This window comes from Lactuca virosa, chromosome 8 (genome assembly GCF_052849685.1).
Source record: "Lactuca virosa cultivar CGN04683 chromosome 8, Lactuca_virosa_CGN04683_v6, whole genome shotgun sequence".
Classification (NCBI taxonomy): Eukaryota; Viridiplantae; Streptophyta; class Magnoliopsida; order Asterales; family Asteraceae; genus Lactuca; species Lactuca virosa.
Genome location: NC_136433.1, coordinates 28,290,718 through 28,317,177, shown reverse-complemented (window position 1 = coordinate 28,317,177; position 26,460 = coordinate 28,290,718). Strand labels below are relative to the sequence as shown.

The window sequence follows — 26,460 nt, the reverse complement described above, 5'->3', positions numbered from 1 at the left end:
GAAATTGTATTTATATAAAGTTGAGGGATTAAACTTGCACTTTACGCATTGATATACTTGTATATTGTGCATTAACACTTGTAATATTAGCTATAATGAGTTTTAGGAGATAAACACAAAATTTTAAAAAATAAAATGGTAAAAGTGACATTTTACAAAGTTGAAGGCGAAATCCATGAAAATGATATTTTACTTGTACTATTAGCTACAGTCAATTTTACGGGTGAAAGTTACATTTTACATAGTTGAAAGTGGAGGGGTGAAAGTTATATTTTTAAAAATAAAAAAATAAAAAAATTATCATTTTACAAAATAGAGGGATTACGAATGTTATATAAAATAAGATTTACAAGTGACATATTATACACAATTGATAGATTAAATTTGAACTTCCTTTTTTAAACACTTGTACATTATGCATAAAATCTTATACTTTTAGTATTAACTTATAAACCAGATGTTACATTGTAGTTATATTTATAATTAGTTATGATAATAACTGTAAGTGGGTAACAAATATTTTCATCTAGCCATGCTTAAAACACTACGACTTATAAATCACTAACTTAAACATTATTCAATATGAAATATATCGGGACACATTTTAGACATCCCATTATAAAACTATAATACAATAAAACCTACAAATTATACATCAGCAAATATGCTATAATTTTTGGAGTCCACAGCAATAAGCCTCAAAGCCGCCACTGCTGCCGCCACAGACATGAACCCAAAGAAAACCACATTCAACCAATGCCATGATTTCTGCAAAGAAGTCAACTTGTTCCTCTTGGCCACCAAATACATATGATTTGCAAGAATGAATGTAAGTGGAAAGGTGCTAATAGCTCCGGTCAGGCTCATAAAGTCTCCGATGAATGGCAGTGCCGCCGCCAGTAAGGTGGTTACTGTTAGGTAACCGCCTCTCACCACCACCCTGAATGACAAGTTCTTTAGTGCTAGCGGACTTCCTTTGATCCCGTATTTTGTATCAAGATACTCATACATCGGACTTGCAAAGATCTGAAAACAACATGTTACAACTATCTTAGGTACTTTTTATTTTTTACTTAATACGAAAAAAAAAAACAAATTAGCAGAAAAAGTCAGGAAAATGAAATTTTCCATATTTAACACTGATTGTTTACAAATTCGCTCTCATTTATATTTGAGAAAATCACAAAGATGACCGGAATGGTTTGGAGCATGGTTGTCAAAATCGCGATCCTGATCGTAGGAGGTATGAAAAACGATCCGGATCGTAAACGGATCGTATTTGGGGTAGGATCGCAGGTAGGATCGTAAGATCGTAGGATATCCGATCCTACCTTTCCTTCATTTTTTTTTTTTTTTTTTTTTTTTTTTTTTTGCAAATGAAAACATTTTACCACTTTATGTCTTTTACCCGTTTACCAAGTTACCGTTTATCATTTTATGTTGTGACTTATGACTAATATTTTGAAGTTTTTATAACTTTTTAACAAAAAATTGAATGTTTAAAATATTTTTCATGTATTAAAATTATAAATTAAAATTATGTTTCATTTTGTAGAATCTTAGGATCCCGATCCCGATCTTGTAAACCCAAAAACGATCTTATGTAGGATCCCAATCTTAACAACCTTGGTTTGGAGGTTTATTAAAAAAAGACAATCCTTTTGACTTTTTAGTCAAAGAATCACATATTTCTCATTGGGCCCACTTCTAAATCACTTTATGGTTTATGCCGTAAAAGAGCTTTTGAATGGTCAAAAAAAAATCATACATTACAAAAATGTTCGTACTTGCAAAATACTATTTTCTTTTTTCTTTTTGATAAAAATCCAAAGGTGGTCATTTTGTTAAATGTCACCTCTAATATGTTTTTATTTGTGATTTTTTTATTTAATCTTTTTATTTTTTTCATTCGAGTTATCCAGATAACACTTTATACAGACAGATTGAACTTACATGCAAAGCTATGACGGTTTGTAAAAAGGCGGATATATTAGCAAATGTCTTCACCCAAACCGGACCACTAACACTACTCAGCAAATATGCAGATGTCTCATTTCCATAAGCCCAATACCCCATGAAGGCAACCGCATATAATGGGACAACTCCTACTGTGAATTGAAAGTAAAGAGCCTTCATCATGTTCCCTACAACCGGTTGTTTTACTGTTGCCTACAAGATCAAAGCTTTATTCAATATACATCACAAAATGCCAATCTTTATTCGATATAAATCATAAAGTTCAAAGCTTTATTTGGTAAAAAGTCAAAAGAGCCAAAACCCAGTTGGTTCCAAGGTGGGTTTACTTGTAGAAAAGGTCAAAGATTTGTATATCAAGAGGAATCGGAGTGGTGAGAGTTTTAATTCCAAAGTAATTGTTGGAAGAATAATTTTTTCAAGAAAAGTAGACAAAAAGCATTTATTCCTTGTGATAAAGTTTGAAAAGAGAATAAATTTTGTGGTTTTTTCACCTGTATTTCTGGAAGCATTCCTGTGTTGAAAGCAAAAACAAGACTTGCACAAGCACCAATAGTTGTAAAGACCTTGTTTATATTCGACCCCGGAATCCCATAGTCTCTCGGTGGAGCACGTATTCCTATAAAAAAAATACAGATACAAACGATTAAATTTAAAAGAAAAAAAAACGAGTTTTTAAACTCAAAGTGAAAAAATATCCCAAAAAATGCATACCATCACGAAGAGAAAGAGAAAAGGCTACAACAATGTAAACAAGACTGAAAAACGTTGAAAATCCCAGCCAAATTCTTAAAGCCGAAAGATGAGGAATACAAATTGCAAAAAGTCCACAAGCAAATCCTGCAATTGCTATAAAATATGGGAGCTTCATTTCGTTATCATCCCTGAATAGTACATAAATAGCCTACAAAATCAAACCAAAAACACTTTAAACATCAAAATCCCTTAATATGACTAATCAAGATTTTAAAATTCATCAGAAGTTAATAGTTGATTACCTTAAGAGCCTGACCAGCTAAAATGACATACCCAACATTAATCATGAAAAGATTTATGTATTGCAATAACCATGTAAGCTTATAAGCTTTTGGGCCTGTAATTATCAAAAAAGTCTTCAATTAATATTCTAAACTTTACAAAGACACATCACATGATATAATATTGATTATCGTTTGGTGATTATTACCATATATAAATCCTGCAAGGTCTCTGTATCTGATATGCCTTTTCCCACCAAATTCATGGAGATATGCGATGAGGGCATTTGCGTAAAGTGATATGGCTGTAGCCAAGATTAAACCCACGACTCCACCCACCCACCCGAGAGGAACCATGACTGCACCTGAATACCCCAGCACGTATGCGCTGTTGATACCAGTTGTAAGAACAAATCCCACTTGAAACCATGAATCTACATCACTCAAAACAAGTTATTCGATTATGAATTCAAGTCATGAAATTGTATTGTCCCAACAAAACCTAGAAATTATAGATATAATCGATAAGCCATCCCTTTAAGATTGTATCTCAGAAATTGCGAAATTCATGTAGAAAACTTGAATAATTTCAAATCTGAATTCATGCTGGAACTCGTTTTTGATAGATATTGAAAGTATTGTATGCTACTATATAAGAGAAATGAACCTACCACTACTAATCTGATGAGCAGTTTCTGGAATTTCAATGGCTAATTGGTCATCGGAGTAGACCTTTCTCGGGCGATTCGAGACGACATCGTCTCGATGGCCCTCCATATCACCTACAGAAGAAGAACTTCCTTGTTCCTCTTCGATTAACAAGAGATATATTCTCTCTTCCTCTTCCGAATACACAGAGTCTCTCTTATAAGCCAGCGATGTGTATTTATATAAATCTTTATGTATATTCCCCTCTCGGCTCTCTCTCACACACACACAGATACACTGTGTGTGTGTGAATGCGAAAACGGAAATTCAACGGATTGACAAAGAATTATTCAAATGGGGTTCTGTAAATTGGAGAGGTTGCTTAAGAGGAACGATTCCTGTTTCCTCTACCCACAAACTGCGGCAAGAACACACAGCAGGATGATACGTATATAAAGAAAGATAATTTATAAAACGGCGGATTCAGGGAATCTATGATTTTGGGCAAATGGCCGGATGGGTTTCAATTCAATGGCGACAGACAGACGATAATAATGATCGAATCAAATTCAGAGGTGAGAGAAAGAGAGAGAAATTGAATTCAGAAAGTCGTTGATTATACTCTGATTGGTTGGCAAATTCAAACTGTTGTCTTTTATTTGCTTTTTTTACTTCTAGTGTTAAAAACGTTCAGATCATGTTATTTTTTATGAGGCAACGGAATAAATATGTTCTTCTTATTTTATGTTTTTATTACCTTATTAGTCTTTTTTGTGGATAATCTTTTAGGTTCGACAAGAAATTTTCGTAATCTTTTTATCTTATTTTAAGACTATATTTCCATTCGAGTTTGGTCTATGTGTAGTCATTATTTTTATTATTTTTAATTTTTTTTTATTGTAAATGGATGTCAGGGTCAGGGTTCTCCCGATATCTTTATTTGATCATAAAACTTTGTATTTAATAGAAAAACGTTATATAGAAAAACTTTATATCGCATTTTTGGACATGACCATCCAAATGATCTTTTTATAATTTAATAATTATAATAAAAACTTCTAATTTTTATAAAAAAATCCATCCTAACTAGGTATAGTAGAGTACCCTGATTATATTGATGATACGTGATTCATTGATTAAACCATTCATTTCATAATTTGATATATTTTTTGAAGAACTAATTAATTGGACGAAAATAAAATTAGTATCTTGTTCGACATATCAATACCATCAACAATGATATCTATAATAAGAGGAAAATCTGTTAATTTCAAAAATCGTAAGGATTCAAATTTTTCTATCATCAAAATTAGTGTCTTGTTCGACATATCAATATCATATCGCTCCCCAGTCCTTTATGATATTCTTTTTAATTATCATTCAAAACTTTTTATTTTTCTCACTAACTATGATGAGCGGAAATACATTATGACAAATCATTTTGTTACCTTTATAATATAAGATCTATGAAAGTTCCCACAACATCATTTTCTCCTTGACTATGAAAGTAAGTTGTGTAAACTACACAAATGGTTCATATGGTTTAGGTAGTCTGGACGTTTAATCTTTTTTTTTTTTTAACTTGGATTGTCCATATGGTTTGTTGTTGTTTCAATTTTTGTCAATGACATAATTGAAATGATCATGTTGCCCTTAACTATTTATTTATTTATGATTTATTAATTTTAAGACTTGAGTAATTTATAAAATGAGCAAGTCCCATATTCCACATATATTCCAACACCACCAATCTCCGACAACACATCCACCTATCTTTATTTTCACCACCGTATACCTCACATCCCCACTAGTTTCGTTGGCACCTGAAACCCATATATAATAGAACAAAATAAAATAAAAACTTAAAACTTGCAGAAATACCTAATGTAAATCAAGGCTAGCTGCTAAAAACCAAAATCAAACATACAAAAAAGAAAATCAAATTCATTTATATCGAATTGAAGGGGATAAAATACAGCGATACACATTTAACTTTATGTATCACAATAAAATACTTTTTGAAATTTCTTTTTCTATCTTGAACTCTAAACTATTTATCTTGTCCTCTCTTGTCTCAAGAACCTTCTTCATCTTACCTATAATCCATCAATCTTCATCATACCAACAAATCATGAATAAGGAAACCCTGGTGTATTGGAACTATGTATATATCCACGTCATCAAGTAACAGTTTGAAGTTGTTAGCTTTCCTTTTCAGTTACAGTCAGTTAGGTTGATATTAGTGGCGTATGTTGGTCTAACTTATACAGTATATATTTGTAACTTGTATTCTGTTATTCAATAATGAAGAAGAATGTTTTCAGCTCTTCAATTGATTTTTGTCTAAATCATAATATGGTATCAGAGCTAATTTCCGCTCAATTTTTCTTCTCGGTCAATTCTTGTTCTTCATTCAAATTGATTTGATTCATCGATTGATTCTCAAATCATCGATTGACTCTTGCGGTTTTTTTCTCTCGATCGATTTGACTTTGTTCGTCAATTGATAATTTTCTTCTTTATCAATTGATCCTTATTCATCAATTGAATTTTCATTGATCATCATGTCTAACAACGTTGTAACATCCCAAAAACCAAAAGTAAATGTTCATTTTTAATTCATCCAAAACCATCAAGTATTCATGTCAAACCATCATAAGTACGTCAATATGAAAATAGTTTTCAGAGTACAAATTCCAAAATCATAAAAAAAGTTGGGCACGAGTGAATGCACTGCGATCAGGTTGGGTCCTTCCCCTTTGAACCGGAAGTACCTAAAACATAAACTTGAATCGTAAGCACAAAGCTTAGTGAGTTCCCCAAAATACCACATACCATACAAGTAACGAGCCTCGCCCAATGAGTATAATGGGACTCACCCTAACTGGCATAACGGGCCCCACCCAACATACAAAACATGCAAGTATCACAAAGATAACTAGCATTAAATAACATAATCTAGTGGGTTGGCATTGGTGCCTTCGACCCACGTGTACAGTGAAGAGACCTACCTTTCAGATGATCATAAAATGTTGTTGCTCTCACCGCTAACAAAACAAGTGCTACTCCACACCTAGATAGTCATACAAGGTAAACCCTTAGTCTACCTTCCAAAGCTAAGGGTTGGCCAAAAGTCAACTCAAGTCAAAGCCAAAGTCAAACTCAGTTGACCTCCATGTCGTGGCCAACCTTGGCCACGCTGTGGCCCACGGGTCTAAACCTGATCCATACCCAAGTCAAAGGAGTTAACACACCATCAACAAAATTTCCACGCCGTGTTCTTCCTTGGCCACGACGTAGGCATAAGATGACAGAACAATCGACTAGTCCTTACTAACCATGATGTGGCGGCCTAGTGGCACGTCGTGGGGAGCACTCTGATTAGCTTAATCGAGTTAAGCTGCTTTTAACTCAATACCAAGGGCTTAAAGAACCAAATCTACTCCTTCTCAATGCCTTAATGGATAAAGTTTCCAACTTTATCCATTAAGACACTTCAATAAGACAAGATCTCAAATCAAAGGTCTAATAAAAGGCATAAATCATGACATGGTTAACCATTAAGCACTTTTCCTCAACGTCCATAGCTAAACCAACTCTAGAAGGGTTTCTAATACTAGATCTAGCATAAAGTTGGGTGTTTTATAGACATGCATGTCCAATACATATCTAGATTCCATTTTAGGTCAAAATGAGCAAAAAGGTGACCAAAACTTATGCAAGGCTAAAGTCTCCACCAAAGACTAGATCTACAGGATATATTGCTCATGGGACTCAGAAGAGTCATAAAGTTGCAACCTTTATCACATCAAACCAACCAAACATCACTTGTGGACCAAAATAACCTAATAAAACTAGATCTACAACCAAAGAATCATCAAGATGGAAACTTGAGGACTTACAAATGGTCCATAAAGTGATTACAAGGATGGGGAGGAGTTGTTGCTTGATCCTTGGGCTAGCACCTTATTCTGCTTCCTTCAAAATGCAACCAAACACCACAAAAAGCTCAATATCACACAAGGGAGGCTAGGGTTACGATTTCCGATCTTGAGAGGGTGATGAAGGCTGAATGATCACAAAACCCTAGTCATAATATTCTTTATATAGGGCCCCAAGCCCAGGGATTATGGTTTCTTCAATATCGACCGCCACGCCGTGGCTAGTCATTTAAATCTGCGACCAAGAAAATAATGTCATGCCGTTGTAGCCTAAGAATAAATTTCTGAAATTTAAATGAATTGACTCATCCCTGAAACGGGTGTTATAACTCTCCCATACTTGAATCAGACTTCATCCTCGAAGTTCTCCGCAAAAAACAACTCAGGGTAATGCTCCCTCATCTCTTCCTTGAGCTTCCATGTCCATTCTAAACCCTTGTGGTGCTTCCATTGCACCTTCACCAAGCTCACAACCTTGCTATGCAAATTCTTCGTCTTCCTATCAAGGATGGCAATCAGTATCTCTATATAATTCAGGCGCTCTTCCACCTGAATGTCCTCTAAAGGAACCACTACAGAATCATAAACTGAGCACTTTCGCAGCTGAGAGACGTGAAAAGTACTATAGATCTGACTTAGCTCCTCAGGTAGATCCAAACGATATACAACCCTGACCGCCCGAACAACCACCTTGAAAGGTTCAATATACCTAGGGCCCAACTTGCCCCTCTTCCTGAATCGAATGACATCTTTCCAAGGTAACACCTTCAGAAGTACCATATCCCCAACTTGAAACTCTAAATCTAACCGTCGCCTATCAGCATAACTTTTCTGTCGGCTCTGTGCGGTCTGCAACCTCCCACACACATGCTAGATCAACTCGGTAGTCCGGAGCACCACTTCCGTGCTACCCATGACCCGATGACCGACCTCGCCCCATCAAATTGGGGTCCAACACTTCCTCCCGTATAGAATCTCAAAAGGAGGACGATCACACATGGACAGAGCATGTCCTCTAAAGTATCGATAGTCCGCTCACTCTGACCATCAGTCTGCGAATGGAAAGTCGTGCTAAAGTGTAGTAGCGTACCCAAATCTTCATGAAATCTCTTCCCGAACCTGGAAGTGAACCGAACATCCCAATCAGAAACAACTAAAACTGGAACCCCATGTCGTGCCACAACCTCCCGGGTGTCGACATTCGCCAATTTATCTGCATAGATGCTCTCCTGAATAGGAATGAAATGCGCACTCTTGGTCAATCGATCCACGATGACCCAAATCGAATCAACCACGCGCGCGGTCTGCGGTAGCTTCATGATAAAATCCATCGTAATCTCTTCCCATTTCCAAACGGAAACATCCAACGGCTCCATTTTTCCGTGAGGTCGTTGATGCTCGACCTTGACTTTCTTGCAAGTCAAACACCTCTCCACATACTATGCCACATCCCGCTTCATGCAGGGCCACCAATAATCAAACCAGAGATCTCTATACATCTTTTTCGCACCTGTATGAATAGAAAACCTCGACTTATGTGCCTCCTCCATCAGAATCTGTCGCGTACCCCCGAAATACAGAATCCAAAATCTCCGATGGAGGGTTAATAACCCCCAACTATTATAATCAAAAGAGGACACCTCTTTCATAGCCTCAACACAAGCCTCACGAATATGCTCCAAGAGTGGGGTAATCACCGTCATCCTCAAACATACATCTCAAATCGGAGTACCATTTGTCTTGCAGCTAAGATCATCGACCACCACGTTGGCCTTCCCAGGGCGATAAAGGATCTCACAATCATAATCCTTCACCACATCGAGCCACCTACGCTGCCTCGTGTTTAGATTGGGCTCATCCATCAAATACCTCAAACTCTTGTTGTCCGTATAGATGATACAACAAACCCCATACAAGTAATAACGCCAAATCTTGATGGAGAACACCACCGCCCCCAAATCTAAATCATGAGTGGGATAATTCTCCTAATGAGGCTTCAACTTCCTCGAAACATAAGCTATCACACGACCCCTGTGCATCAAAACTGCACCCAAACCCGAAAATCGATGCATTACAGTACACCACAAAGTCATCCTCCCTCTCTGGCAGGGTCAAGATCTGAGCCTCACATAACGTTTGCCTCAAAGTCTCGAATGCCGCCTGCAGCTCAGGCCCCCAACGGAAAGTAACAAAGTTTTTCGTCAACCTGGTCAACAGAATTGAGATCCTAGAGAAATTATTGATAAACCTCTGATAATACCCAGCTAAACCAAGGAAGCTCTAGATCTCAGATGGAGACCTCGGAACCTCTAACTGCCTCCCGACCTCGATCTTGGCCAAATTAACCAATATACCATTCTGATTGACAAGGTGCCCCAAAAACGGCACCTCGCGCAACCGGAACTTGCACTTGGAGAATTTAGCATATAGCCTCTCCCTCCTCAAAGTCTCCAGAACCTCTCATAGATGATCCTTATGATGCTCTTTGGTCTTAGAATAGACCAATATATCATTAATAAACACAATGACTGAACGATCCAACATCGGTCTGCAAACCCGGTTCATGAGATCCATCAACACTGTCGGTGCATTGATGAGCCCAAAATGCATCACCACAAACTTGTAATGATCATAAAGAGTCCTGAAGTCCGTCTTCTGAACATCCTCATCTCGAACCCTCATCTGATGATAGCCTGAATGCAAATGAATCTTGGAAAACCAAGACGCACCCTGCAACTGGTCGAACAAATCATCGATCCTCGAAAATAGATAACAGTTCTTCACCGTCAACTTGTTCAACTCCCGATAATAAATGCACATCTTGTGAAAATTATCCTTCTTTTTCATGAATAGAATCGACGCTCCCCAAGGTGAACTACTCGGTCTAATGAACCCCTTGTCTAATAACTCATGCAGTTGTGTAGACAACTCCTGCATCTCCGGCGGTGCTAACCAATAGGGTGCCTTGTCTATCGGGGTCGCACCTGGAACCAGATCTATATGGAACTCCACCTGCCTCTCCAGAGACACTTTAGGTAAATCCTTCGGGAACACGTCTGCATACTCTCGAACAACCGACACATCGTCAATCGTCCTCTTTTTCTCCTTCCTGGTATCCAATATATAAGTCACGGAACCAGAACAACCATGCTACATATATCTCCTAGCTCTCGGAGATGAACAAAGAGTCGGTCCATGATGAGCACCCTCGCCATGAATAACCAGTTCTCCCCCACTTGGGGTTTGAACCCGAACTAACTAGTACTCGCAATCGATCACCGCCCCATTGGAGCTCAGCCAATCCAACCCCACAATCACCTTGATCTCGTGCAATGGAATAGGAACCAAATCAATCGGATACCGCTCACCAAATATCTCAAAAACACAACCCCAATGTACCCTCGAAACCCGAAATGGACGATCATCAGAAATTTCTACCTCTAATGGATAATCGAGCTCCCGTGGAGTGTCACTGAATCTCTTGCTAAGCGCAAAACATACAAAGGATTGAGTGACGCCCGAATCAAACAAAACTAAAGCGGGAACATCGCTCACTAGGAACGTCCCTATAATACATCAATCATATATAAGCATAAACATCAAAGCAATAAATGAGATAAGATGAAAATGCATACCCGTAACCACATCTGGTGCTTCACGAGCCTCCTCGGCTGTCAGCTAAAAAGTTTGGCTCCTCACCACTAGCGCCTCCGCCTTGCCCCGGCGGCCGTCGGTGATCCTCAATGTTGCCGGAGCGGGCTCTGCAACCGTTCCCTTATTGCCAAACTTAGACAATCTTCCTTCTTGTGGCCTCTCTGATTGCAATGGAAGCAAATCATACCCGATCCCTGTGTGGTGGTAGTGGTAGTACAATCCCTGCTGAAGTGACCAGTCTTGCCACACTTATAGCAGCCATAACCACCCGCACTACAAGATTACTCATGCGTCCGACCGCACCGACCATATTGATCCCGGCTCTGCTGGCCCCTCGATCTTGAATCTACAACCTTGGGCTTCTTCCCCGAGTCCTCAGATACATGAGCCTGATCCGACTTCCTCTTCCTCACTGCCTCTAGATCTAACTCACGCTCGTGAACCTGAGCTATCATGTCATCCATTGTCTTGTAGCTAGACATACTCACAAACTCTCGAATCTCATCCTTCAACATATCATGATATCGAGCCTTCTTCGTCTCCATGTCCTCCACATACTGCGGAACCAACAAGGCCCTCTCACGGAACATGGCGGTGATCTTCGCCACAGTCTCGACGATCTGGAGAAGGTCCTAAAACTCCCTTACCAGCTGCTAAATCTCAATCACAAGCGCAAACTCATCCCTGAATCTCGTAACAAAGTCATCCCAAGATATCGTCTTGACAAACTCGCCTCCGAAGGCATAATCCACCTCCTCCCACCAACCAAGTGTTATGTCTTTCAAAAGACAAGATGCAAATCTGAACTTCGACCCCTTGGGGCAGACGCTAGTCCGGAAGGCATTCCTGATGTATACCAACCATCGCCTGCTAGCAATGGGGTCCTTCAATCCGAAGAACTCAGGATCCCCACATGCACGAAACTCCCGGAAAGTCAGGGAACATGCTCATACAAAATATCCATGATACCCTCCTTGATCGTACCAAAGATCACAGGATTTTGCTCCAGAATGTTGTGGGTAATCTCAGTCGAAATGAACTCCCGCATTTGATCATCCAAGGGTCCGGCTCCAGAGTCTGAACCCAATCCCTCACCAGGACCTGAACCACCTCAAGTGACCGCCATTATGAAGAATAACAATACAAACCATCAGAAAACACTCAAAGAATCTCAAACTGATCGGGCCACTTGGTATCCTCGTGACTCCCTTAACTCGAGTATGAATCCTGTACTTCCAGTAGTACGATCCTAATACTACCTTCCACACCTATCCGTACTTTCCTCAAGAGTCGTCCTGATTCCCTTAAGTGACTCCCTAAACAAAAAATCTGCTAAAGCTAACATGCTTCCTAGGTTCTCCTAGGATTTCCTTTCCCGACACTCTCCGCGTACCTCACAAATATAATTACATTCAATAGACACTAGATAATTTTTCGACTGTAAGGTCTCACACTACAACGGTTGGACGCAAACAAGAGCTGTACAATAGAGTTAAACCTAACCTTCTAAAATTATCTAATTTTTGCAACATGTAAACTATTATATTCGCTTGATAGTTAACTAGTATTAGTAGTGGTTCCTAAAAGCACAAAGCAAGCAACATTCAAGCATCGAGTTCTAACCAGAGCACTGCTAAACAGGCCATCCTAACATATCATATGTAATCCAAACTAGCATGCAGTACTAGGGGCTCAAATAACAAGCACGCAAGGCATCTCTCCTATCATACAATCCTGAGCAAATCCTTAGTCCTAATCTAGGCTATTCACATATTCACATACTGAATCAAACAAACATGTATGTGTATTTTGGGAACACTTATTTGAGCTTGGCCGATTGCATGCATCATACCCTTCTTTCTAGTAAAAATCTTTTTTAGAAATCATTTCCTTTATGAAAAATTTATACCAAATCCTTAGTTTGAGTTAAGACACGCCCGAGAGTGTGTCTGAATCCCTCAAACCAAGGCTCTGATACCAGCTTGTAACATCCCAAAAATCATAAGTAAAATTTTCATTTTTAATAGTTATCAGAGTATGTCAATATGAAAATAGTTATCAGAGTACAAATCCCAAAATCATAAAAAGCTAGACACGAGTGGATGCACTGTGATATGGTCGGGCCCTTCCCCTTCGAACCAGAAGTACCTGAAACATAAACTTGAAACGTAAGCATAAAGCTTAGTGAGTTCGCCAAAATACCACATACCATACAAGCAACATGCCCTGCCCAATGACTATAACGGGCCTTGCCCTAACTCGTATAATGGGCCCAACCCAATGAGTATAACAAGCCTCGCTCTAACTCACTTAACGGGACCCACCCAATGAGTATAAATGGCATCACCCTAACTCTCATAATGGACCCCACCCAATATACAAAACATACACGTATCATATGGAGAACTAGCATCAAACAACATAATCTAGTAGGCCGACATTGGTGCCTTCGACCCACGTGTACAGTGAAGAGACCTACCTATGAGATGATAATCAAATGTTGTTGCTCTCACTTCTAACAAAACAAGTGCTACTCCACACCTAGATAGTCATACAAGGTAAACCCATAGTCTACCTTCCAAAGCTAAGGGTTGGCCAAAATTCAACTCAAGTCAAAACCGAAGTCAAACTTAGTTGACCTCCACGTCATGCCCAACCTTCGCCACACCGTGGCCCATAGGTCTAAACCCGATCCATATCAAATTCAAAGGATTCAACACGACATCATCAAAATTTCCATGTCGTGGTCTTCCTTGGCCACGACGTGGGCATAAGATAACTAAACAGTCGACTAGTCCTTACTCGCCATGTCGTGGCGGCCTAGTGCCACGTCGTAGGGAGCACTCTAATTAGCTTAATCGAGTTAAGCTTCTTTTAAATCAATACCAAAGACTCAAAGACCCATATCAACTCCTTCTCAATGCCTTAATGGATAAAGTTTCCAACTTTATCCATTAAGACACTTCAATAAGACAAGATCTCAAATCAAAGGTCTAATAAAGGCATAAATCATGACATGGTTAACCATTAAGCACTTTTCATCAAAGTCCATAGCCAAACTAACTCTAGAAGGGGTTCTAATACTAGATCTAGCATAAAGTTGGGTGCTTTATATACATGCATGTCCAATGCATATCTAGATTCCATTTTAGGTCAAAATGAGAAAAAAAATGACCAAAAAACATGCAAGGCTAAAATCTCCACCAAAGTCTAGATCTACAAGATATATTTCTCATGGGACTCAGAAGAGTCATAAATTTGCAACCTTTAGCACATCAAACCAACCAAACATCACTTATGGGCCAAAATAAGCTAATAAAGCTAGATCTACAACCAAAGAACCATCAAGATGGAAACTTCAGGACTTAAAAAAGGTCTAGTGAGTGATTCCAAGGACGAGGAGGAGTTGTTGCTTGATCCTTAGGCTAGCAACTTCTTATGCTTTCTTCAAAATGCAACCAAACACCACAAAAATCTCAATATCAAAAAATGGAGGCTAGGGTTACGATTTCCGGTCTAAAGAGGGTGATGGAGGCTGAATGATCACAAAACCCTAGCCATAATGTCCTTTATAGTTTATATAGGGCCTAAAGCCCAGGGATTAGGGTTTCTCCAATATTGGCCACCATGTCGTGGTACCCATTGTCACGCCATGGTGAGTCATTTAAATCCGCGGCCAAGAAAATAATTCCACGTCATGGTGAAGCTGCACCACGCCGTGGCAGCCTAATAATAAATTTACGAAATTTAAATGAATTGACTCGTACCTAAAACGGGGTGTTACAAATGCGATTCCAAATCAAAATCCAGATCAAAACACTGTAAATGATCCATACTATCTCCATCATTCTGATAATACAGGCTTAGTTCTTGTCTCGCAAATTCTCATCTGTGAAAATTATGCATCATGAAGCAGATCTATGACAATTTCATTGTCTATAAAGAATAATATGGATTTTGTTGATGGAATTCTTCTAAGGCCTGATAACTCTGATCCAACAAAGCTCAAATCATAGATTAGAAACAATAACATCGTTATATATTGGTTGCTCACTTCAATTTCCAAAGAAATTTCCGCTTCGGTGATATATCTGGATACAACTATGACAATTTGGAATGAACTCAAAGAACGTTTTTTCAACAGAGTAATGGTCCGAGATTTTTCCAAATCAAGAGAGATATCATGAATCTTGCTCAAGGTCAAGATTATGTTATCAATTATTTCACAAAGCTAAAAGTCCTATGGGAAGAGCTGGATAATTACAATGCTAACTACACATGTGGGCTGTATATCTGTGGTGGTGCTAGCGAAACTGAACAAACTATGAGTTTTCTGATAGGATTGAATGAGATTTGTGCACAAGTTCGTGATCAGATCTTGTTGATGGATCCTATTCCATTAGTAAACAAGATTTTTTTCTCTAATCATTCAAGAGGAGAGACAAAGTGATATTGGAGTGATGCAGTTAAATGCTTCTCCTATGGCTTTTAACATTCGCAGTAACAACAATAATTCAAGTAACAGTGGTAACAAGTCTCATCCTAATCAAAATTTCAAGAATAATGATAACAAATCCTCTTTCTGCACTCACTATAAATGATCTGGATACACAGAAGAAAAGTATTATTGTTTACATGGATTTCCTCCAGGTTACAGAAAAAATCAATCCACAAATGATAACAAAATTTCAGTGGCATTCAATCCAATTAACTCATCTGCGAATCAAGATAACATTTCAGATACTAGTGATGTGATGATAGGTCTTACTAATTCATAATGTCAACAACTTATTGCAACGTTATCTGGAAAATTCGCCTCTACAAATGATATCACAGATACGAATGAAATGCACACAGTACATTGAATGGGAAATATTTGCAATAATAAGCAATTATTTGTGGGTTTTAGACTCGGGTGCTACTCGACATATCTGAAATAATATGCAATTATTTGTTGATTTGGAACAAATCACAAACACTAGAGTTCTTTCACCAAATCAGTCAAGAATTTGAGTACATTTAATGGGAAATATCAAATTAAGTGATTATCTCTTCCTTAAGGATGTTCTTTTTGTCCCATAATTTTAACCCAATCTTATTTCAGTTACATCACTAACTTGTGCAAAGACTATCTCAGTGAAGTTCTATCATGATTTTGCTTCTATTAAACAGATTCAAACCAAGTTGATTATTGGAAAGGGTAAAGTACAAGTTGGATTATATGTACTTCAGGATATTTTTTTACTGATTTTCCCTCTGCCATGCCCATACATGTTAATGTTGTTGTTCTATGTCACAAGTGGCATCAATGTTTCAGGCATCCTTCTACAAATAAACTCAAGATGTTGGATGACATTCTTGCTTCTAATAAGGACTTAGATCAGATTTCTTATTTTATTTGTCCACTAGCTAAACAAAAGAAGTTGTCTTTTCCTTCTTTTAACAATAATAAGTCAAAACCGCTTGATCTTGTACACTGTGATATTTGGGGCCCTTACAGTGTTAATTCTCATTAAGGATATATGTACTTTGTTACTTTAGTTGATGATCATTCGCGTTTTACTTGGATTCACTTTATTAGAAAGAGATCTATTGCATAATTGGTTGTTCATAAATTTTTTCATATGGTTAAAACTCAATTTGATTTAACCATCAAGAACTTCAGATTTGATAATGCAAAAGAATTATCATTTATAGAATTCTTGCATGACCAATTTACTTTGCATCAATTTTCATGTGTTGAAATACCACAACAAAATTCAATTGTGGAAAGAAAACATCTGAATTTTGTAACGGTCGAAGTTCAGGTATTTACTATTTTCCCCTAGAATTAGATTTTGTTGCATAAAGGGTCCCTATGTACGTTGGGCTTACATATGATAGCTTAATGGTTGAAGGGTTTTAGATCTAGGTTCCCTTGTCTGGTTTAAAGCATAAAAATGATAGCTTGATGGTTGCGGTGACTTCTTGCATGAGCTTAAGAGCTTAAAATGAGACTTAATGGATTAAATGAGGTATTGGGTTCTCTCATGACATGCAAGGGCATAAAGTTGCCAACTTTATGCCTTAGGACCTTAGAAACGACCTAGATCTGGATTTGGAACGTGGAGTCTTTGTGTATTAAGCACTTAATGGTTATTACGAATTACCCGCTCGTACGTTGGGCGTACCAACCTGTACGCTGCGCATATAGTCGAAGAACCCAATACGCAAGGCGTACTTCTGAGGTACGCTGGGTGTACGCTCTCCTGTAGGTGTTGGGCTTTTGATGGACTTTTTGGCCAATTGAAATCCACTTAGCCTTGGTCCTGGATCGATTAGGGTAGATGGGCCTTGGAAATTATTTTTGGGCTATTGATGTCATGATTGGGCCTTATTGGGCCATATGGTCCATTATAGTTTTAGAATTTGACCCTAGGCCCATTAATGAAGGATAGACTTTTGGGTCATAATGGAGGGACTTAGACTTGGGATTTTGGGCCCTTGACTAGGTTGTGTCATGATCCTAATTAGGGTTATTTGTATATTTATACAGTGTGAGATTTTGGATTGGTAGTCGAGCAACTATTGTTTTCAGCAGACTGAGGTAAGTCTTCTCATTATACCAATGGGTCGAAGGCGCCAATGCCGACCCATTACTTGATATGAGGTTTTAATAGTTGATATGCAATGGTTTGTTTTTTGGCATGTAATTGACTTATGTGAAGACCATAGGGGGAGCCCATGGCACTTGGTTATCAGACCATGGGGGAGCCCATGACATTCCAGGTGAAGACCATGGAGGGAGTCCATGACAATTCTCTATATATATATATATATATATATATATATATATATATATATATATATATATATATATATATATATGTGTGTGTGTGTGTGTGTGTGTGTATGTGTGTGTGTGTGTTGCATGGTATTATGTGGTTGTATGTTTGTGAATTTTGGGAACTCACTAAGCGTTTGCTTACAATTTGTTAGGGTGTTTCAGGTACTTCTGGTTCTAAGGGAAAGGGCCCGACTTGATGGCGCAACATCCACTCTCCAGTATTTCCACATTCATGGTTTTAGATACTATGATCTTTTGGATATGTTATTATGTAATGAAATTTTGGAAAACAAAACATGATTGTAATTTCTAAATATCAAATGAAACATTTTATCCTAATTTTCGGGTTGTTACAAGTTGGTATCAGAGCCTTGGTTTGAGGGATTCGGGCACACTCTCGGGTGTGTCAGAACTCAAACTGAGGAAATGGTAAACCTTTTTAAAAAAAAAAAACAAAAGCTAATTTTTTTTAAAACGGTTTTCTTAAGTAAAGAGGAGACTGCGATGCGCGAAATCGGCCGAGCTCAAGTAAGTGTTCCCAATGAATTAGCCATGCTAGAAATATATGATTGACTTGGTTATTTTCTAAGTGTATGCTTTCAAAGTTGTATATGTCTAGGATTGCATAGCCCTAGAATTCTGGATTCTGCCTTATTTCCTATTTCTTGTTTGGTTGTGGTCTTAGGGTAGAAGCTTTATTTGACAGTCTATGTGATTCTATTTGTGTATAATATGCATGCATAGGGCAACCTGGGATGATTGATTTAGGTTTCTTGTTCAGTGAGGATTGAGAAATCCTAGAATAGTCTAGGATCTGAGTTTGTGTTGTGTTCTGTGGGTCATGTTTATCTGTAGTTGGATGAATTAGAGGTATAAGGTATGGCCTTGGGGAAGGTACATGTAGGCGTGGAAGGTAGTATTGGGCTCGTACTACTGAAAGCACAGGACCTATACCTAAAACAAGGTCAGATCTGGAGGCTCTAAGGAGTCCGGTGAGGAGGAATCCCTTCGAACTTCCTTATCAATTGCTATATTTTTTCAGTTGAGTATGGTAATGATTACATGAGGAGGTTTAAGTTTGGGATCAGGATCAGGATCAGTTTCAAGCTTTGGTATAGAGCCAATTGATGAGAGGTCGTGCGAGCTTATCACTGCTGAGGTTACTCGTGGCATCGTTACGCTACCCCGATGATCTTTGGTACCGTCATTGAGGGGATTATGGAGATTATGAAGGAGTGGCTGAGGTCTTTTCGAGCCGAGATTGTTGCGGGTCAGATTGGGACTCGAACTCCCTCATTCCGGGAGTTCAAGGCGTGTAGTGCACATAAGTTCTTTGGGGTTAAGGACCCCATCGCTAGTCGTCGTTGGGTTGCTGGCATGGAGAATGCCCAGCACACGAGATTTCTCCCCGAAGCTGCAAAGGTGGGGTTAGCGTCCTGTATGCTGAGGGATCGGGCGCGAGACTGGCGGGAAGAGGTTACCCACGAGGTAGGATCGACGGGTGTGGCTGAGATGACATGGGAGGAGTTTGTGTGGAGCTTTAATCGGGAGTTTGCCTCAGCCATTGAGGTGCAACGACTAGTGAGGGAGTTCCAGGACCTTCACCAGACCATTGAGACTGTGGCGGAGATCACCGCCAAATTTAGAGAGAGAACACTGTTAGTTCCGCGGTATGTTGCGGATGAGGAGATGAAGAAGATGAGGTATCATTCCATGCTGAGGGATGATATCCGAGAGTTCGTGAGCTTTTCAGGGTGCAAAACCCTGAATGACATGGTGGAGAAGGCTCGGGAACGGGAAATTGAGTTGGAGCTTCGGACGAAGCGGAAGCCGGAGCAGGTTCAGACAGCAGTGGGTCAGGCTAAGAAGCCTAAGACCTCCGATCCTCCCAGCAGAGGACAGCGGGGCCGAGGCCGTTGTGCCAAGTGTGGTAGGCAGCACAGTGGAGCCTGTCGGGTAGCAGGCTCCGCATGTTATACTTGTGGCCAGCCGGGCCACATGAGCCGGGATTTCCCTAATAAGGGCTTGATTTGTTTTCAATGCAACCAGACCAGTCATAAAAAGTCCGATTATCTGAGGTTGTCTGGAGGAGCAGTGGTGACACCTACGCCCGCCACAATGAGGATTACGGATGGCCGCCGGATCAAGGTGGAGGCTCCTCCGATGAAGAGCAGGGCATTTCAGCTGACCACAGAGAGGCCCGAGCAGCGTTGGACGTTGTGACTGGTATGTGACCTATTTCTATCTTATTTATTTTTTTTGTTATGCTTATATTGTTATGATCTTGTATATGGACCTTTCTGGTCAATGGATTGTCGGCTCATGTTCTTTTTGATTCAGGGGCTACCCGATCATTTGTATGTCTTGCACTCGGCAAGAAGTTTCGAGATGCTTCGGGGACTTTGGATTCCCCTCTTGAGGTGCAGATTGCAAATGACTGCACTATGAGCGCAACGAGGGTATTCTGGAGGAGTATGTTGAACATGTTCGGCGAGAGGTTTTCTATCGATTTGGTACGGATTCCTTTAAGGGGGTTGAAATTAATCATTGGGATTGACTGGTTGGGACCTAATGGGGCCATAATCGATTATGAGCGGCAGCTGGTGAGAGTTCGAACCCTAAGTGGGGGAGAACTGGTTAATAATGCTGAGAGAGCCTCGCATGGGCCAGCTCTCTGTTCGGCTGCTAGGCTAGGAGAATTCTTCAGCAGGGTTGTTCTGGGTTTCTGGCATATATCTCAGATTCACTGGTGGTGACCACAACAGAGTTGAGCATGGTACCTATTGTGAGAGATTTTCCTGATGTATTTCCATAGAAGTTTCTTGGGGTGCCTCCCGAGAGGCAGTTTGTGTTCCAGATTGATTTGATGCCTGGTGTGGCTCTGATAGCCAAGGTGTCGTATCGTCTAGCTCTACTTGAGATGTAGGGGTTGTCTACGCAGCTACAGGAGCTGCTTGACAGGGGATTTATTTGTCCGAGTAGTTCCCCGTGGGGAGCATCGATCCTGTTTGTGAAAAAGAAGGATGGGTCACACAGGATGTGTATTGATTATTGGGAGCTGAACAAGTTGACGGTGAAGAACCGTTACCTGCTTCCGAGGATCGACGACTTATTTAACCAGCTTCAGGGTGCATCTTGGTTTTCCAAGATTGATCTTCAATCGGGATATCATCAGATGAGGACCAGGGATGAGGATATACCGAAGACGACCTTCAGAACTTGATATGGTCATTACAAGTTCGCGGTGATGTCATTCGGGCTCACCAATGCCCCAGTAGCGTTCATGGACCTCATGAACCAGGTATGCAGACCGATGTTGTATAGGTCTGTGATTGTTTTTATTGATGACATCTTGGTCTAGTCCAAGACCAAGGAGCAGCACGAGCAACATTTGAGGGAGGTGTTGGAGACCTTGAGGAGGGAGAGGCTTTATGCCAAATTCTCCAAATGCGATTTTTGGTTGCGTGAGGTGTAGTTTTTGGGGCACACCATCAACCAAGAGGGTATCTGGATGGACCCGACCAAGATTAAGGCGGTAATGCGTTGGGAGGTTCCGAGGAATGCATCCGAGATCCAGAGTTTCTTGGGCCTAACAGGGTACTTTCGGAGATTTATCTAGGATTTCTCCAAGATTGCAGTGCCTTTGACTCGTCTGACCAAGAAAAATATGACTTTTCAGCGGGGTCCAGATCAGCAGTTGGCCTTCAAGACTTTGAGACAGAAATTGTGTGAGGCCCCGATTCTGGCATTACCCGAGGGATCAGATGATTTTATGGTATATTGTGACGCTTCTATCTTGGGTTTGGGGCTGTCCTTATGCAGAGGGGACACGTGATTGCTTACGCCTCGAGGCAGCTGAAGCCTCATGAGGCGAATTACCCCACTCATGACTTGGAATTGTGGGCAGTGGTATTTGCCCTCAAGATTTCGAGGCGTTACTTATATGGGGTCCGATGCACCATTTTAACCGATCATAAGAGTTTGAAGTATTTGATGGATCAGCCGAACTTAAATATGCGGCAGAGGAGGTGGTTAGACGTGGTAAAAGATTATGATTGGGAGATTTTGTATCATCCCGGGAAGGACAATGTGGTGGCCGATGCTTTGAGCCGTAAGGCGGCGAGTGCTCTGATCCGAGATGTTTGCTTGAGAATGACGGTTACCTCACCTTTGATGGATATGAACAAGGGGCACATGTAGAAGGGTTGAAAAAGGAGAATTGGAAGACTGAGAGGATTAGGGGACAGATTCCATTATTTGTGAGAGACAGTTGGGGATTATTGACTCAATGTGGTAGAGTTTGGGTTCCAACATTTGGGGGAGTGAGGCAAAAGATTTTGGAGGAGGTGCATAAGTCCAAGTTTTCTATCCATCTGGGAGCCACGAAGATGTACCGAGACCTGAGATTGAGCTACTGGTGGCCCTGCATGAAGCGGGAAGTTGCTTGGTTTGTTGAGCGTCAAAGCCGAGCATCAGAGGCCTCACGACAAGATTCAACCATTACCCACTCCCATGTGGAAATGGGAGGAGATCACCATGGATTTTATCACAAAATTACCCAGGACGACGCAGGGTGTTGACTCTATTTGGGTTATTGTGGATAGGTTGACCAAGAGTGCACACTTTATCCCGATTGTTGAGAGTATATCCGCCAAGAAATTAGCGGATATTTATGTTCAAGAGGTGGTAGTCAGAAACGGAGTGTCGGTATCTGTGGTCTCGGACCATGATGTTAGTTTCCTACGACAACAGTTATCATGCTAGTATTGACCGACCCCCATTCGAGATGCTGTATGGAAGGAGATGTAGGACTTTGGTTTGTTTGGGGGGGGGGGGAAGGTTGGGCTTCGAGTCATGGGTAGAACCGAAGTGGTGCTTAAGACCACTGAGTTGATTCAGCAGGTGCGTGACAGGCTGCGAGTCGCATAGAGTCGTCAGAAAAGATATGCTGACCGATGCCATTCGGATCTCAAGTTTCAGGTGGGGGATTTCGTACTGCTGAAGGTGTCGCCCTGGAAGGGTGTCATACGCTTTAGAAAAAAGGGCAAGTTGGGACCCCCATTTATTGGCCCATTCAGCATCTCTGCCCAAGTTGGCAAGGTCGCGTATCGGTTGGATCTCCCTGATGAGCTGAGTTAGATCCATAACACCTTTCATGTGTCTCAGCTACGGAAGTGTGTATCAGATGAGGCTGTAGTTATTTCATTGGATGATATTCAGGTGGATGAGAGCCTGAACTATGTTGAGAAGCCCATTGCAGTTCTGGATAGAAAAACTAAAGCTCTTCGAAACAAAGTGGTGAAGCCGGTAAAGGTGCAATGGCAGCACCGGAGGGGCTCCGAATGGACTTGGGAGCCGAAAGGCGAGATGAGAGAGCATTAACCAGACTTATTCGCATCAACAGACTTCGAGGACGTAGTCTAATCCAAGTGAGGGAGAGTTGTAACCTTCGAAGTTCAAGTATTTACTCTTTTTCCCCTAGAATTAATTTTTTTTGCATAAAGGGTCCCTACGTATGCTGGGCATACATATGTGTACGCTTAGCGTACTAGGGAGGGCAGATCGTGGGTGTGTACCACGTACACAGGGCATACCGATGGGTACGCAGGGCGTACGTGGCTGACGACCAAAACCCTAATTTTAGGGCAAGGACCCTATTTAAACATTCGTAAGCCTTTTGGACCTTACCCTAACCAGCCTCCATTACTTTCAAACGTCCCTAAAACCCTAAATCCTTTGTGAGTAATTCTCGAGCTTGAAAGCGCCTCAAATACCTCCTTTTTGGCGAGCTAGCAAGGAGAAGGAAGTGGAAGCAAGCCTTGAACGTGGGAAAACCTTTTGGATCTTGCATTTGGAGCAACTTGGGAAGCTTGTGAAGGTAAAAAGCTCATACCTTGCTCTTGTTTATAATTAGTTGAGTTAGGGTTTAGTTTTTGAGTCCTTTCTTGGTCCATGAATATTCTCTTGTGAGTTTGGACAACTCCATAGGTTAAGGGTGTTAGATCTAGGTTCCCTTGTCTGGTTTGAAGCATAAAAATGATAGCTTGATGGTCGTGGTGACTTCGCATGAGCTTAAGAGCTTAAAACGAGACTTAATGGATTAAATGAGGTATTGTGTTCTCTCATTACATGTAAGGGCATAAGGTTGCCAACTTTATGTTGGGTTTTGAGCATTCTAACACTTCCTAAGTGTACATGCAACCCTAATAAACCTTGGATCTATGTTTGTCTAAGGTACATGCAAAATATTAATTTCCAAGGTTTATAACCTATCTAGCATGGCATGGGGTACTTTTAAACATAAAAGAACTAGATGAATTACATACCTTTTATTGATTGTTGATTCCTTGGAGTTTGAGAGCCAAGCACCAATAATGTGAATGCCTCAAATGGAAATCACAAATCACCACAAACTTGGAAAATGTATGAGAGAGTATACTAACTCTTAGATTTCGGCCACCACTATTACACACACACTTAGGGTTTTTCATGCAACATAAGCTTGTTTATATAGTGTACATGGTTAGGGTGAAAACCTAATAACCCATGTCTTTTCCTCTTCCAAGGATCCATGGGTTAAAAGCTCCATGGATCATCCATGGACTTCCATATAAGCTTAGCCCATTAACAAATGAGCATTAGCCCACACCATATAAATATAATAGCCCATGATTTAATTAGTCTTCCTTTTAATCACTAAATCAATTCATAATTAATTCAAGATTAAAACTAATTAAATAACATGACTATATATTAATATATTATAACTTATAATATATTAATAAATCGTAAGTATACAATTCTCATAAAATTATCCATAAATAGTTTGGGTGAAGTGCAACCCAAATGGACCATGCCGGGTCGGGTCAAGTATATACCAAATAAGTTATGGACTTAGACACCTTATCCAACAGACTCCCACTTGGATAAGTCTAATAACTGTATTTGCCTATATTACTTCAGGAACCAACCGGCAATCGTAGCTCTCGAAAACTCTGTTGAACTATGAAGCGCCATTTTAGATAAGTGATCATATAGCCCTCTGTTCTCATGATATCAGCCGGACAAATACATGGAACAATGTCTTACTTATTGTCTAGCAGTTGTTTCTCGATTTCCGATTTGTTTGACAAAGAACTTAACTGAACACATCAATTTAGTTCTGACCGGGCCCGGTACATAGGTCAAAACAAAATCATCGAGGGGCCCAGATATCGCTTCTATTTCTAGAAGGAACAGATAAACTTCGACTCATATGCTTGTTCTACTACTTGTTGAATTGTACACAAAGGCACGTTTTATAACATCAAGTTACTGATGCGTTTACGTGCAATCAATGCACAACCAATTCATAGGTAACAACTCATATCTCTAGGTTTGAAGACTTATATGATATTATCGTCTCACGATCACTCGAGATAAATTCCATGAAGTGATACAAGTGAGCGTGGGTTTATTCCAATACTCATAACTTATGAGCACTCATGAACGTTGTAGCAACCATTGCTATGTCTAAACACCTTTAGCCATCTACAAACCCAATTCATGACAATCTTGATTCATACCTACTTCCGACGTATGACTGATTGTGGAGGTTTGAATAAATTAATTATTCTGGAAGTCAAAACATGCAAAACTGAAACAATAGTAAATAATTGACAATGATAGTAACACTTTACTCATAAATAAATCACACATTTTATTCATCATCAAACGTCGATTACATTTTACAAGTTTCAGAAAAATTATCTAATCTGTAAAACTAATATCGTCCCTCAGCCCGATGCGCCTCGCATGCTGCAAATGCTTAACCCTCGTCAGTCCCTTCGTAAGGGGATCTGCAGGGTTCTCATCTAACGATACCCTCTTTGCCACGAGGAGTCCTTCTTCTATCTTGTGTCTTATGAAGTGATATTTTCTGTCAATGTGTCGGGATCTGCCATGATCTCTCGGTTCCTTGGCTAAGGCAACCGCACTATTGCTGTCATAGAAAATCTCCATAGGTTCCTTAATGGCTTGTACAACTCCAAGGTCTCCGATGAAGTTCTTCAGCCATATCGCCTCCTTTGCTGCTTCACTCGCTGCTATATACTCTGATTCACAAGTCGAATCAGCCACCGTCTCCTGCTTGGAACTCTTCCAAGAGATTGCCCCTCCATTTAGGGTAAAGACCCAGCCCGACTGAGAGCGGAAGTTATCCCTATCAGTCTGAAAACTAGCATCACTATACCCTAGCACTCTCAAGTCATCACTCCCACCAAGGGTAAGGATCCAATCCTTAGTCCTCCGCAGGTACTTGAGAATATTCTTTACCGCAGTCCAATGAGCCTTGCCAGGGTTCCCCTGATATCTGCTGACCATGCTCAAAGCGAAGGCCACATCAGGACGGGTACAAGTCATAGCATACATGATCGAGCCAACAGCGGAAGCATAGGGTAAT

At 40.1% G+C, this 26,460-nt stretch overlaps 1 protein-coding gene across 1 annotated transcript; it reads right to left on the bottom strand.

The window, feature by feature from the left end:
- Nucleotides 1-551: 551 nt before the first annotated feature.
- Nucleotides 552-4,216, bottom strand: LOC145129619 (proline transporter 2-like). Its single transcript, XM_079064392.1, has 7 exons — nucleotides 3,623-4,216; nucleotides 3,161-3,385; nucleotides 2,973-3,067; nucleotides 2,689-2,878; nucleotides 2,469-2,593; nucleotides 1,954-2,169; nucleotides 552-1,026 (listed from the first exon to the last, which is right to left on the bottom strand). Exons 1-7 carry the CDS (start codon nucleotides 3,726-3,728, stop codon nucleotides 649-651), a joined length of 1,335 nt encoding a protein of 444 aa, XP_078920518.1. The 5' UTR covers nucleotides 3,729-4,216; the 3' UTR covers nucleotides 552-648.
- Nucleotides 4,217-26,460: the final 22,244 nt, after the last annotated feature.

What these genes read in the sequence shown, in the direction of transcription:
- LOC145129619 (XM_079064392.1), bottom strand. Translation starts at nt 3,728, where the DNA reads ATGGAGGGCCATCGAGACGATGTCGTCTCGAATCGCCCGAGAAAGGTC. An exon ending in TAGCTGGTCAGGCTCTTAAG is followed by an intron (nt 2,879 to 2,972) that starts GTAATCAACTAT and finishes TTGATTTTGTAG; the next exon opens with GCTATTTATGTACTATTCAG. An exon ending in TTCTCTTTCTCTTCGTGATG is followed by an intron (nt 2,594 to 2,688) that starts GTATGCATTTTT and finishes TTTTTTTTATAG; the next exon opens with GAATACGTGCTCCACCGAGA.